This window comes from Oncorhynchus mykiss, chromosome 8 (genome assembly GCF_057628025.1).
Source record: "Oncorhynchus mykiss isolate SJ-2025 chromosome 8, ASM5762802v1, whole genome shotgun sequence".
NCBI classification, from domain to species: Eukaryota; Metazoa; Chordata; class Actinopteri; order Salmoniformes; family Salmonidae; genus Oncorhynchus; species Oncorhynchus mykiss.
Genome location: NC_143029.1, coordinates 67470389 through 67484828, shown reverse-complemented (window position 1 = coordinate 67484828; position 14440 = coordinate 67470389). Strand labels below are relative to the sequence as shown.

General features: G+C 40.9%; 1 protein-coding gene across 1 annotated transcript; it reads left to right on the top strand.

Annotated features, from left to right (window-relative positions):
* Positions 1-9907: 9907 nt before the first annotated feature.
* On the top strand, positions 9908-11191 carry LOC110529129 (cerebellin-2). Its single transcript, XM_021611268.3, has 3 exons — positions 9908-10195; positions 10287-10406; positions 10497-11191. Exons 1-3 carry the CDS (start codon positions 9944-9946, stop codon positions 10692-10694), a joined length of 570 nt encoding a protein of 189 aa, XP_021466943.1. The 5' UTR covers positions 9908-9943; the 3' UTR covers positions 10695-11191.
* The last annotated feature ends 3249 nt before the right edge of the window (positions 11192-14440 follow it).

Here is a 14440-nt window from a genome sequence, read left to right as displayed (position 1 = left end):
GTAAAGTACTTAAGTAGAAATACTTTAAAGTACTACTTAAGTCGTTTTTGGGGGTATCTGTACATTACATTACCAGTTATATATTTTTTACTACTTTTACATTACTACATTCCTGAAGAAAATAATGTACTTTTTACTCGATGCATTTTCCCTGATACTCAGAAGTACTCATTACATTTCGAATGGGGTTGCAGATAGTTCAGCGGTTAAGTGCGGTGGGCCAGTAACTGAAAGGTCGCTGGTTTGAGTTCCTGAGCCAAATAGGAGAAAAATATGTTAATGTGCCCATGAGTAAGGCACTTAACCCTAGTTGCTCTGGATAAGAGCGTCTGCTAAATGACTAAATTGTAAATGAATGCTTAGCAGGAGAGGAAAATGGTCCAATTCACACACTTATCAAGAGAACATCCCTGGTCATCCTTACTGCCTCTGATCTAGCGGACTCACTAAACACACGTTTTTTTGTAAATTATGTCTGAGTGTTTTCTGGTTTGATTAATATAAATAATAAGAAATTATTTATACTTTTACTTTTGAAACTTAAGTATATTTTTGCAATTACATTTACTATTAATACTTAAGTATATTTAAAACCAAATACTTTTAGATAGTGCCACCAGTGCCCGGGGTCTGCTGTGGTGTTTGTGGAATTACAATATGTCCCTGATGTGTTCCTCTTTCTGTTTTGAACGACTGCATCATATACCCACACAGTGCCTATTCCTTCTCCAGTGGTGCCATCAGGTGCCCGGTTGGGAAAGAAGAAATGGCAGGCCACCACTTTAGCTGCGCTCTGTAGTTCTGCCTGCAATTTGACCTCCAATTGATCCATCTGTGAAGTCATACAATCAAACATCCTATTGAGGGTCATATTGTTGATGCAGTGCCATGCATGGTGGCATTTACAAAATAACAAACAACCATTATTGTTATCAAGACTGGCAAATAATTAACAGTTCAAATCTCTCCATCTGAGGTACTCCAAATATGACAACATTCTAGTAGGCCTACTGAGCAAAACTGACCTGAAATGGGAACCAGGGCATAACCATAAATGAAAGACCAAACAGTTGTTCCCTGTATTGGGTGTTGGCTACATTTTCTTAAAAACAAGAAAATAGTGTTGTCTGATTTGCTTAATATAAAGAATTTGAAATGATTGATACTTTTACTTTTGATACTTAAGAATTGTTTTGCAATTACATCTACCTTTAATTCTTAAGTATATTTAAAACCAAATACTTTTAGACTTTTACTCAAGTAGCATTTTACTAGGTGACTTTCACTTTTACTTGAGTTATTTTCTATTAAGGTATCTTTACTTTTACTCAAGTATGACAATCGGATACTTTTTCCACCACTGGGTACATCATTTACAAAAAAAATGCATGTTAGCTAGACAGCAGATCTGACCCTCTTGCTTACAGCTAGGGTCGGACAGACTTCCTATGTAGATTGAGACACCGTGGAGCTGGCAAGAGATATGGCTCGGAAAATGTATCTCGATCCAGGGATGAGAAATGCGTTGTCCTCCGAATTGTCCCATAATCTCAACTGTTACACCAAGAAGATTGAACAACTGCTAGTTTCATCTTCTTGGTGTAACAGTTGGAATAATATGACAATTTGGAGTACAACAGAATTCTTATCCCTGGATTGAGGTACGTTTTCCGAGCCATGTATCATGCCGGCTCTGTTGTGTCTTAAAGGGATACTACGTGATTTTAGCAATGAAGCCATTTATCTACTTCCCCAGAGTCAGATGAACTCATGGATAACATATTTATGGCCATGTCTAGATTTGAAAGTGCATGTAGCTTTAGTATTCTGATAATAGAACTCTAATCTTGAAATTCTGAACTCGTCACGCCTCTACACCTACATTTAAATGTGTCTACCGTGTCCACAGCGTGTCCGGGTTCCCTTTTCCCGCACTGTATTCAAATGCCAGTAAGTACTCTACAAACGGTGGAATAGGCAAAATATGATAACACAACAATAACTGAATGCAGTAGCTAACTAGCCAGGTAACCTCTGTAGCTAGCCACCAAACTCGCAAGCAACGCTAAAGGTATAGCAAACAGGTTAACATATTCGCTAGCTGACTAGCATTTATGAGGCCGCTAGGAGCATATGAGGACGCTAGGATCATATTTTCTCCAACGGAATAATGAGGGCTGATGACATCACCCACTGTACAGTGGGGCAAAAAAAGTATTTAGTCAGCCACCAATTGTGCAAGTTCTCCCACTTAAAAATATGACAGAGGCCTGTAATTTTCATCATAGGTACACTTCAACTATGACAGACAAAATGATAAAAAAAATCCAGAAAATCACATTGTAGGATTTTTTATGAATTTATTTGCAAATTATGGTGGAAAATAACTATTTGGTCAATAACAAAAGTTTGTTATATACCCTTTGTTGGCAATGACAGAGGTCAAACGTTTTCTGTAAGTCTTCACAAGGTTTTCACACACTGTTGCTGGTATTTTGGCCCATTCCTCCATGCAGATCTCCTCTAGAGCAGTGATGTTTTGGGGCTGTTGCTGGGCAACACAGACTTTCAACTCCCTCCAAAGATTTTCTATGGGGTTGAGATCTGGAGACTGGCTAGGCCACTCTAGGACCTTGAAATGCTTCTTACGAAGTCACTCCTTCGTTGCCCGGGCGGTGTGTTCGGGATCATTGTCATGCTGAAAGACCCAGCCACGTTTCATCTTCAATGCCCTTGCTGATGGAAGGAGGTTTTCACTCAAAATCTCACGATACATGGCCCCATTCATTCTTTCCTTTACACGGATCAGTCGTCCTGGTCCCTTTGCAGAAAAACAGCCACAAAAACATGATGTTTCCACCCCCATGCTTCACAGTAGGTTTGGTGTTCTTTGGATGCAACTCAGCATTCTTTGTCCTCCAAACACGATGAGTTGAGTTTTTACCAAAAAGTTATATTTTGGTTTCTCTGACCATATGACATTCTCCCAATCTTCTTCTGGATCATCCAAATGCTCTCTAGCAAACTTCAGACGGGCCTGGACATGTACTGGCTTAAGCAGGGGGACACGTCTGGCACTGCAGGATTTGAGTCCCTGGTGGCGTAGTGTGTTACTGATGGTAGGCTTTGTTACTTTGGTCCCAGCTCTCTGCAGGTCACTCACGAGGTCCCCCCGTGTGGTTCTGGGATTTTTGCTCACCGTTCTTGTGATCATTTTGACCCCACGGGGTGAGATCTTGCGTGGAGCCCCAGATCGAGGGAGATTATCAGTGGTCTTGTATGTCTTCCATTTCCTAATAATTGCTCCCACAGTTGATTTCTTCAAACCAAGCTGCTTACCTATTGCAGATTCAGTCTTCCCAGCCTGGTGCAGGTCTGTTGTTTCTGGTGTCCTTTGACAGCTCTTTGGTCTTGGCCATAGTGGAGTTTGGAGTGTGACTGTTTGAGGTTGTGGACAGGTGTCTTTTATACTGATAACAAGTTCAAACAGGTGCCGTTAATACAGGTAACGAGTGGAGGACAGAGGAGCCTCTTAAAGAAGAAGTTACAGGTCTGTGAGAGCCTGAAATCTTGCTTGTTTGTAGGTGACCAAATACTTATTTTCCACCATAATTTACAAATAAATTCATTAAAAATCCCACAATGTGATTTTCTGGATTTTCTTTCTTCTCATTTTGTCTGTCATAGTTGAAAATGACAGGCCTCTCTCATCTTTTTAAGTGGGAGAACTTGCACAATTAGTGGCTGACTAAATACTTTTTTGCCCCACTGTATGTGCTTTTGGTAGCCTGATTGCACCCAGACTGAGGATAAATTTGCATACAATGCTTCCATAACCAATGCATCCATAACCACCTCCCGAAGTGATCAGCCAGATCTGAACACAATCAGACCACAAAGCAACTTTTGTGCGTCTAGACTTTTTTAAATAAAAAAATAAAAAATCAGCCCTTTTCTCCCCAATTTCGTGGTATCCAATTGTTTAGTAGCTACTATCTTGTCTCATCGCTACAACTCCTGTACGGGCTCGGGAGAGACGAAGGTTGAAAGTCATGCGTCCTCCGATACACAACCCAACCAAGCCGCAATGCTTCTTAACACAGTGCGCATCCAACCTGGAAGCCAGCCGCACCAATGTGTCGGAGGAAACACCGTGCACCTGGCAACTTGGTTAACATGCACTGCGCCCGGCCCGCCACAGGAGTCGCTGGTGCGCGATGAGACAAGGATATCCCTACCGGCCAAGCCCTCACTAACCCGGACGACGCTAGGCCAATTGTGCGTCGCCCCACAGACCTCCCGGTCGCAGCCGGTTACTACAGAGCCTGGGTGCAAACCCAGTGTCTCTGGTGGCACAGCTGGCGCTGCAGTACAGCACCCTTGATCACTGCGCCACCCGGGAGGCCCTAGACTGTCTTTTCCATGTGCTCTTTGTATTCTGATAGCAGTGTCAAGTGTAGACACGACCTATATCTCTGCATCCAGTATGAAGGAATGCTATCAGTTACCATAGACTTCCAGTCATTGCGCTAACAGTAGTTTGCAATTGTGCTAATGCTAGTTAGCAACTTCCTTAAAATTGCACGCAGAGACCTAAAAACTGTATCCACTAGGTCATCTTGCCAAAATCCCGAACTATCCCTTTAATGTAGACAGGAAGCCTGTCTGACCTTAGTGCAGCTTTAAGCAAGTGGGTCGGATCTGCTGGCTACATGCTAGCTAACCCTTCCCCAACCTTAACCCCTAACCTAGCTAATGTTAGCCACGACACATTGGAATTCGTGAAGATAAGTATTTAAAATTCGTTACATATTGTGCGAATTGCAATTCATAACATATCATATGAATTGCAATTCGAAACATATCATATGAATTGCAATTCGAAACATATCATATGAAATGCAATTTGAAACATATCATATGAATTGCAATTCGAAACATATCATATGAAATGCAATTCGAAACATATCATATGAATTGCAATTCGAAACATATCATATGAAATGCAATTCGAAACATATCATATGAATTGCAATTCGAAACATATCATATGAAATGCAATTCGAAACATATCATAAGAAATGTATGATGGACATCCACAAATGACTACATACCTTTTTCCACATTTGTTACGTTACAGCCTTATTCTAAAATGGATATCATATTTTTTTTCACATCAATCTACGAAGAATATCACATAATGACAAAGCGAAAACATTTTAAGAAATTGAAAACTGAAATACCTTATTTACATAAGTATTCAGACCCTTTGCTATGAGACTCAACATTGAACTCACATGCATCCGGTTTCCATTGATCATTCTTGAGATGTTTCTACAACATGATTGGAGTCCACCTGTGGTAAATTCAATAGATTAGACATGATTTGGAAAGGCACACAACTGTCTATATAAGGTCCCACAGTTGATGGTGCATGTCGGAGCAACAATCAACCCATGAGGTCAAAGGAATTGTCTGTAGAGCTCCGAGACAGGATTATGTCGATGTTTTGGAAGGTTACCAAAACATTTCTGCAGCATTGAAGGTCCCCAAGACCAAAGTTGCCTCCAAAATTCTTAATTGGAAGAAGTTTGCAACCACCAAGACTCTTCCTAGAGCTGGCTTCCAGGCCAAACTGAGCAATCGGGGTAGAAGGGCTTTGGTCAGGGAGGTGACTAAGAACCCGATGGTCACTCTGACAAAGTTCCAAGAATTCCTCTGTGGAGATGGAAGAACCTTCCAGAAGGACAACCATCTCTGCAGCACTCCACCAATAAGGCCTTTATGGTAGAGTGGCCAGAAAGAAGCCACTCCTCAGTAAAAGGCACATGACAGCCTGCTTGGAGTTTTCCAAAAAGGCATCTAAAGGACTCTCAGACCATGAGAAACAAGATTCTCCGATGAAACCAAGATTTTACTCTTTGGCCTGAATGCCAAGCGTCACATCTGGTGGAAACCTGGCACCATCCCTACGGTGAAGCATCGTGGTGGCAGCATCAGGCTGTTGGGAAGTTTTTCAGTGGCAGGGACTGGGAGACTAGTCAGGATCGAGGGAAAGATGTACAGAGCGAAGTACAAAGAGATCCTTGATGAAAATCTGCTCCAGAGCGCTCAGGACCTCAGACTGGGGCGAAGGTTCACCTTCCAATAGGACAACGACCCTAAGCACACAGCCAAGACAATGCAGGAGTGTTTTCGGGACAAGTCTCTGAATGTCCTTGAGTGGCCCAGCCAGAGCCCTGACTTGAACACGATCGAACATGTCTGGAGAGACCTGAAAATGGCTGTGCAGCGACACTCCCCATCTAACCTGACAGAGCTTGAGAGGATCTGCAGAGAATAATGAGAGATACTCCCCAAATACAGGTGTGCCAAGCTTGTAGCATCATACCCAAGAAGACTCAAGGCTGTGATCCCTGCCAAAGGCGCTTCAACAAGGTACTGAGTAAAGGGTCTGAATACTTAAATGTGATATTTAAGTTTTTTTTTATTTATTTGCAAAAAAAAAAGGCAAACTATTTAATCAATTTTAGAATAACGCTATGATGTAACAAAATGTGGAAAAGGTCAAGGGGTCTGAATACTTCCCGAATGCACTGTACATATTTTTTGTTCTGCTTGGATTCAGACAAGTAATATCATGGCATATCATTGTGGGTTGTGATTTTTTTTTTTCTTTGTAAAAAAGAAAAGAACATGCTGATTTGATCTCTGATGTCCCCTTGATTTTAATTCATGTATGTTGTGAATATGTAGTGTTTTAATTTATCCATATTACCTCTTGTATATGTTTCTTGTACACAGTCAATCTAAATGTGTTTGCACCTGTTATGATTTAATGTTTAGCTTTTTGTTGTTGCATGGTGTTGTTTGTATTTATACAGTGTGTATTAATTTCAGTTATCATTTATCTGCAAATACTTCTGTTTTGTTATTAAACTAACAAATGTATTCTCTAATTGTATATCAACATTATATTACTAAAAGCTTGGTTTTGTAACACATATGGCGCTTGTAAAAGGGTTGTATGTTGACCAAACGTTTGTGAAAAGGAAAAAGCAAGTCGATTGAGTGGAATTAGGAACTAAGGAAAGTGCATGTTGTATCAATTCGGGACAAACGATGTGCAGCACACCTTGGTGCAGAACGAGGTTTCACTTGTAATACAGTATTTTTGACTTGTTTGACTTTTAAATGTCATGCCAGTTCGCTATTTTCTAATTTAGCTACATTCCCCGTGTTTAAGTGTACTTTCAGAGTATAGTCTCATAATTTCTACATGTTCTTGATGTAGCTATCAAGGCATGTCCTTGAATGAGTAGCTACTGTGGGAGGATTCGTTTCCAGCAGCTCGCAGCCGTCAACCATCATTGATCCAAAGTAGCGAGTCATGACACAACCCAATCTACTGGAAACGGAGGCGATTTAATTTAACGTTAATGCTAAAGACAGAGGCTTCAAAAAAGTTTAGAAATTATCGTAACTGGGATTGTTGGGGGTCATAGCTAGCGTTCTACGCTGTTGCAGGACCATTTGTTGCACCTGCTTTGAGAAGGGTGTCTACCTTATGTCCCCACAACCACAGCACAGGTGGAAAATGTCCTGAGAGTCCTGCAGGCGAGATCTAGATCCCTCGTGGACATCGAAGTGGGAATGGAAGAATTTTACGACCAGCCATTGTCTGAATGTATGCTTGTGTAGTTAGATCCTTCGGTTTGTGCAGTTAAATGTGCAGTCTTAACTTCAATTTGCAGAGGCTGCACACTCAACCTGGACTCAGGCGTAGACGTAACATAGTAAACGTCAATCTGTCTCCTTCCATTTAGTAAGATGCATTTGGAAAGTATTCAGACCCCTTCACCTTTTCCACATTGTTATGTTACAGCCTTATTCTAAAATGTATTAAATAGTTTTCCCCCTCATCAATCTACACACAATACCCCCTAATGACAAAGCAAAAACTGACTTTTAGAGATTTTTGCAAATTTATACCAATTAAGAAACAGAAATATCACATTTACATAAGTATTCAGACACTTTACTCAGTACTTTGTTGAAGCACATTTGGCAGGAATTACAGCCTCGGGTCTACAAGCTTGGTACACTTGTTTTTAGGAAGTTTCTCCCATTATTCTCTGCAGATCCACTCAAGCTTTGTCAGATTGGATGGGGAGTGTTACTGCACAGCTATTTTCAGGTCTCTCCAGAGATGTTCAATCGGATTCAAGTCTGGGCTCTGGCTGGGCCACTTGAGGACATTCAGAAACTTGTCCCGAAGCCATTCCTGCGTTGTCTTGGCTGTGTGCTTAGGGTCATTGTCCTGTTGGAAGGTGAACCTTCGCTCCAGTGTGAGGTCCTGAGTGCTTTGAGCAGGTTTTCCTGAAGGATCTCTCTGTACTGCCAAGAGTATGCAAAGCTGTCATCAAGGCAAAGGGTGGCTACTATGAAGAAACTAAAATATAATATATATTTTGATTTGTTTAACACTTTTTTGGTTACTACATGATTCCATTTGTGTTATTTCATAGTTTTGATGTATTCACTATTATTCTACAATGTAGAAAATTGTAAAAATAAGAAAAACCCTTGAATGGGTAGCTGTGTCTGTCACGGATCCTTCCAGAAACTGTCATTACGCACACCTGGCCCCTATTCCCATTGATTAGTAATTGTATAAGTGGGCCCTTTGTTCACCATTTGTCCTGTCGATTCTTGTTACAATGTCCGTTGGTCGTGTGCTTCGTTGTTTTGGCTTCCGTGCCACTTGTTGTGTGCAGATGATTACGGGTTTTGTCCCGTGTGGAATCATTGTGTGTGTGTATGTTACGGGTCTCGCCCCAGTGTATTTATTTGAGGTACTCATCGCTCTTTTGTTTGGGTCTCAACCCTATGTTTTGTATACGTGTTTGTTTGTTTGGTCTTTGTAAATTTGGGTAAATAAAAAAAACTATTACGCATTCCTGTCTCCCGACCCTTTATGCCAACGGGACGTGTCCAAACTTTTGACTGGTACTATAGATGTTTTTCATGTTCTGAACAGCTAATTTGTTAAATTTCATCCATAGCCAATTGTTATGCAAATGTTTTTGTTAATCATTCAAAGTGTTTCTGTGATACTCAGAGGCTGATCACTTGGTGATTGAGCTAATCTGATATACCGGTACAACCTAAGATAGCCATGAGCGCTGGTGCAGACCCCTGCATGCACAGTCTCTAGCCAATCCGAGACCCCTGCATGTAAACTAAGTATCACATCTGTAATTACACAATATTATCTGTATGGAGCCACATGCAATTGCAGCAAGCTTGGAATATCAGGGCAAGTGTGGTGTATCTTTCAGGAGTCCCTCCACTCTCCCCACTAAACAATCATGTAATTTACATGATTATTATGGAGCTAATCCAAAACCAGAGATTGAAGTCTTGTTTTAATAGACTTCAGAGATTTGAGAAGAAACAAAGTTATTGCCAGACATGCCATCTGTTTCAATATGGTAAGCAATCATTTTAAGAATAAAAAGTAGGTCATATTGAGTGTAAATGTGATACAATACAGATCAGTCTGCATTGGACATTCTATGAATGTCAGAACATTGTGTTATACCTACACACAGAGACAATGAAAGTCTGCAGACTGGCTGAAGGCTTCAGAGCCCGACTGGGGCCAAACTGAGGGGTAACGTTGTTTGAGAACAGACTGTTACTACCATATATTGTCAACTCCTTTTATATAGACAGAAACTTGCAGGCCTACATGTTTGTTGCATTTGTCAGCCACTTGATGGTGCAAGTGTAACTCATATCACAACATTGACACTGCACTATGCATACTGTGTGTGTGTGTGTGTGTATGTGTGAGTAAGGAGAGAGAGGGGTGAAGGGGGACTGATTGCCTGAAGCAGAGCAGTCGCACCCCATAAACTGTAACAGTCGATCTTGTGCCATGCTGCCGTTGGTGCTTCTAGGTTTTGGCGTTGCCTTTTCGTTGGGACAGAATGACACGGGGCCTCTTGTTTTGGAGGGAAAGTGTCTGGTGGTTTGTGATGCGAACCCGTCTGCAGAGAGAGCGTTCACCTCTTCGTTTGGGATATCTGTCCGGGCAGGCGACGCTAAAGTGGCTTTCTCTGCGCTCAGAGGAACCAACCACGAACCTTCTGATATGAGCAATACGTCTCTGACCATCTACTTTGATCAGGTCAGGGATTAATTCTGTCCATTATTTGTGTTTACAAATTAGCATAATCTTCATAATGTTAGTGTGTACTATTTATTTGTATTTTTTTCAGTTGTTAGTAAACATTGGCAACCATTTTGATCTGCAAGCAAGTGTATTTCAAGCACCAAGAAGAGGCATTTACAGTTTCAGCTTCCATGTGGTGAAGGTTTACAACCGGCAGACTATACAGGTGAGCGCACAGAGAGGTCTTGATTTAGTTGAGACACCAATTGTGGACTGTTTTTTTTGTATCACATATCCATGGCATTGCATTCTGCAGGTGAACTTGATGCACAACGAATACCCTATCATATCAGCTTTCGCCGGGGACCAGGATGTTACTCGAGAGGCTGCGAGCAATTCAGTTCTTCTGCAAATGGAACGGGAGGACAAACTCTACTTAAAGCTTGAGCGGGGAAATCTAATGGGTGGATGGAGGTACTCCACGTTTTCTGGATTCTTGGTTTTTCCACTCTAAGTCTCAAATCAAGTGATTCTTATTTTATTCAAGGACGTTGGCCACCCTTTTTTGGACTTTAATTATGAAGAAATGTATAACTGAATGAGATAAAGTAGGCTATTTTGGTCATTTATGATGAAATTATTCTGTGCTATAATGTTGGATTTGTATTGCTGAATGTGACTGATTGTTGGTATGATATTATATAAACTAGTTCAATATTATAGTAAGTAACCTGTTCAAGCGAATGTCAGTTGCACTCATTCAGTGGCTATCCAAGGTCCTGAATCCGCAAACACAGATCTACTCGGTAGCTGTCAGTGGTGCTGAAAGCGCATCGAGCCAACAGGTGGCGATTGAATGTTGTCTCTGGTATCAACGTTGTTGCAGTAGTGTAATTGAAATACTGTAATAATAAAAACTATTTCCTCCTCATGCTGGCAATTGGACCTATTCTGCACATTGAGATTATGTACTGAACAGTTTAACCTCTAAATAAAGACGACTGACTAGAACCTGTGTGTGTGTGTGTGTGTGTGTGTGTGTGTGTTGAGACAGAGAACATAGTTTTCATTACCCCCCACAGTTGAAGTCGGAAGTTTACATTCACCTTAGCCAAATACATTTAAACTCAGTTATTCACAATTCCTGACATTTAATCCTAGTAAATATTCCCTGTTTTAGGTCAGTTAGGATCACCACTTTATTTTAAGAATGTGAAATGTCAGAATAATAGTAGAGAGAATGATTTATTTCATCTTTTATTTCTTTCATCACATTCCCAGTGGGGCAGAAGTCTCCATACACTCAATTAGTATTTGGTAGCATTGCCGTTAAATTGTTTAACTTGGGTCAAACATTTCGGGTAGCCTTCCACAAGCTTCCCACAATAAGTTGGGTGGATTTTGGCCCATTCCTCCTGACAGAGCTGGTGTAACTGAATCAGGTTTGTAGGCCTCCTTGCGCTCACACGCTTTTTCAGTTCTGCCCACAAATTTTCTATAGGATTTATGTCAGGGCTTTGGGATGTCCACTCCAATACCTTGACTTTGTTGTCCTAAAGCCATTTGCCACAACTTTGGAAGTATGCTTGGGGTCATTGTCCATTTGGAAGACCCATTTGCAACCAAGCTTTAACGACCTGACTGTAGTCTTGAGATGTTGCTTCAATATATCCACTTAATTTTCCTACCTCATGATGCCATCTATTTTGTGAAGTGCACTAGTCCCTGCAGCAAAGCACCCCACAACATGATGCTGCCACCCCCGTGCTTCACGGTTGGGATGGTGTTCTTCAACTTGCAAGCTTCCCCCCTTTTCCTCCAAACATAATGATGGTCATTATGGCAAACAGTTCTATTTTTGTTTCATCAGAACAGAGGACATTTCTCTAAAAAGTATGATATTTGTCCCCATGTGGAGTTGCAAACCGTAGTCTGGCTTTTTATGGCAGTTTTGGAGAAGTGGCTTCTTCCTTGCTGTGCGGCCTTTCAGGTTATGTTGATATAGGACTTGTTTTACTGTGGATATATGTAGATACTTTTGTACCTGTTTCCTTGATGTGAATTGAATTGAATTTCCTTGAATTGTGATACAGTGAATTATAAGTGAAATAATCTGTTAACAATTGTAAAAATTACTTGTGTCATGCACAAAGTAGATGTCCTAACCGACTTGCCAAAACTATAGTTTGTGAAGAAATTTGGAGTGGTTGAAAAACAAGTTTTAGTGACTCCAATCTAAGTGTATGTAAACTTCCGACTTCAACTGTATCTATACACACTTATAAAAAAGGTGTCATCTAGAACCTAAAAGGGTTCTTCAGCTGTCCCCAAAGGATAACCATTTGAAGAACCCTTTTTAGTTCCAGGTAGAACCCTTTTGGTTCCATGTAAAACCCTTTCCACAAAGGGTTCTAAATAGAACCCAAAAGGGTTCGACCTGGAACCAAAAAGGGTTCTTCTATGGCGACAGTTGAAGAACCCTTTTGGAACCCTTTTGTATATTAGGATGACACGTATCATTTACCTTGACATTATAAAATCACTCTCTCTTACTTTCTCTCTCTCATTCATGGTGATATCCCTCTTACCCCAGCAGTAGTCACGTCTGGTGAGCGTGCACCCCTGTGCCTTCAGGATAAAGTACTCAGATTGTGAAAAGCACCAATTCAACAGCTCCTCAGCGTGTGACCATGGCTGTAGCCTTTTGATGTCTGTCCTCTGCCTCTGAGTTCACACAGAGAGCAGTAGAATGACCAAGGAAAAAAACTATCTGCACTATGCTGACAACTGGCATGTAAAAGTCCATAATCATTCCTCGTTGAAACATCATGTGGATTTGCCCTTTCTTATTGAGATGGAAAGTATCCTTTTCCCAGAAACCCAGCTGACCTTGATCCTGGCTGTACCTAGTTAACCCTGACTTAACTCTCTTGGGAAACACTTGGCACACAGAATGCTGGTTATTCTTTAACTGGCTTCAAAAAGGTATCATAAACTGCGTTTACACAGGCATCCCAATTCTGATCTTTTGACAGATTATTGAAAAAAAGAGATTGGTCAAATGATCAGAACTAGGCTGCATGTGTAAACGCAGCCTTAGACATTTACACTGAGTGTACTAAACATTAGGAACACCTTCCTAATATTGAGATGAACCCATTTTGACCTCAGAACAGCCTCAAAACTCAAGGTGTCTAAAGCTTTCCACAGGGATGCTGGCCCATGTTGAGTCCAATCCTTCCAACAGTTGTATAAAGTTGGTTGGATGTCCTTTGGGTGGTGGACCATTTTTGATACACACGAGAAACTGTTGAGCATTAAAAACCCAGCAGTGCTGCAGTTCTTGACACACTCAAACCGGTGTGCCTGGCACCTACTACCATACCCTGTTCAAAGGTACTTAAATTATGCCCGTTCACCCTCTGAATAGCACACATACACAATCCCTGTCTAAATTGTCTCAGGGCTAAAAAAATCCATATTTAACCTGTCCCCCTTTCATCTACACTGATTGAAGTGGATTTAACAAGTGACATCAATAAGGGATCATAGCTTTCACCTGGATTCACCTGGTCAGTCTGTCATGGAAAGAGCAGGTGATCATAATGTTTTGTATACACAGTGTATATGACCATTTCTTTGCCATTATTATATTCATATTCTTCATTAGATCTTACTGAATTAATCACAAGCCCATTTCCCCATGGCAACTCTAACATGGAAGTTGAATCCCAGCCCCCGTCCCCGCAGGAGGCCTTTTGCCTCTTTTGCTTCTATGTTGTTTTTCTATGTTTTCTTTTCTATGTGTTTGGCCTGGTATAGTTCCCAATCAGAGGCAGCTGTCTATCGTTGACTCTGATTGAGAACCATACATAGGTTACCTTTTCCCACCTGGTGTTTGTGGGTAGTTGTTTCCTGTTTTGTGTTTTCACCTTTCAGGACTGTTTCGATTTTCATTTCTTACATTCACTTTGTTATTTTGTATTTTCGTGTTCTGTTATAAAAAATAATCATGGACACTTACCACGCTGCGTTTTGCTCCGATCCTTCCTACTCCTCATCCGATGAAGACGAAGATCATTACAACTTCGTGCATGACACAAGTAATATTTCCAATAATTGTTTACAGACAGATTATTTCACTTTAATTCACCTTATCCCAATTCCAGTGGGCCAGAAGTTTACATACACTAATTTGACTCTGCCTTTAAACAGCTTGGAAAATTCCAGAAAATTATGTCATGGCTTTAGAAGGTTCTG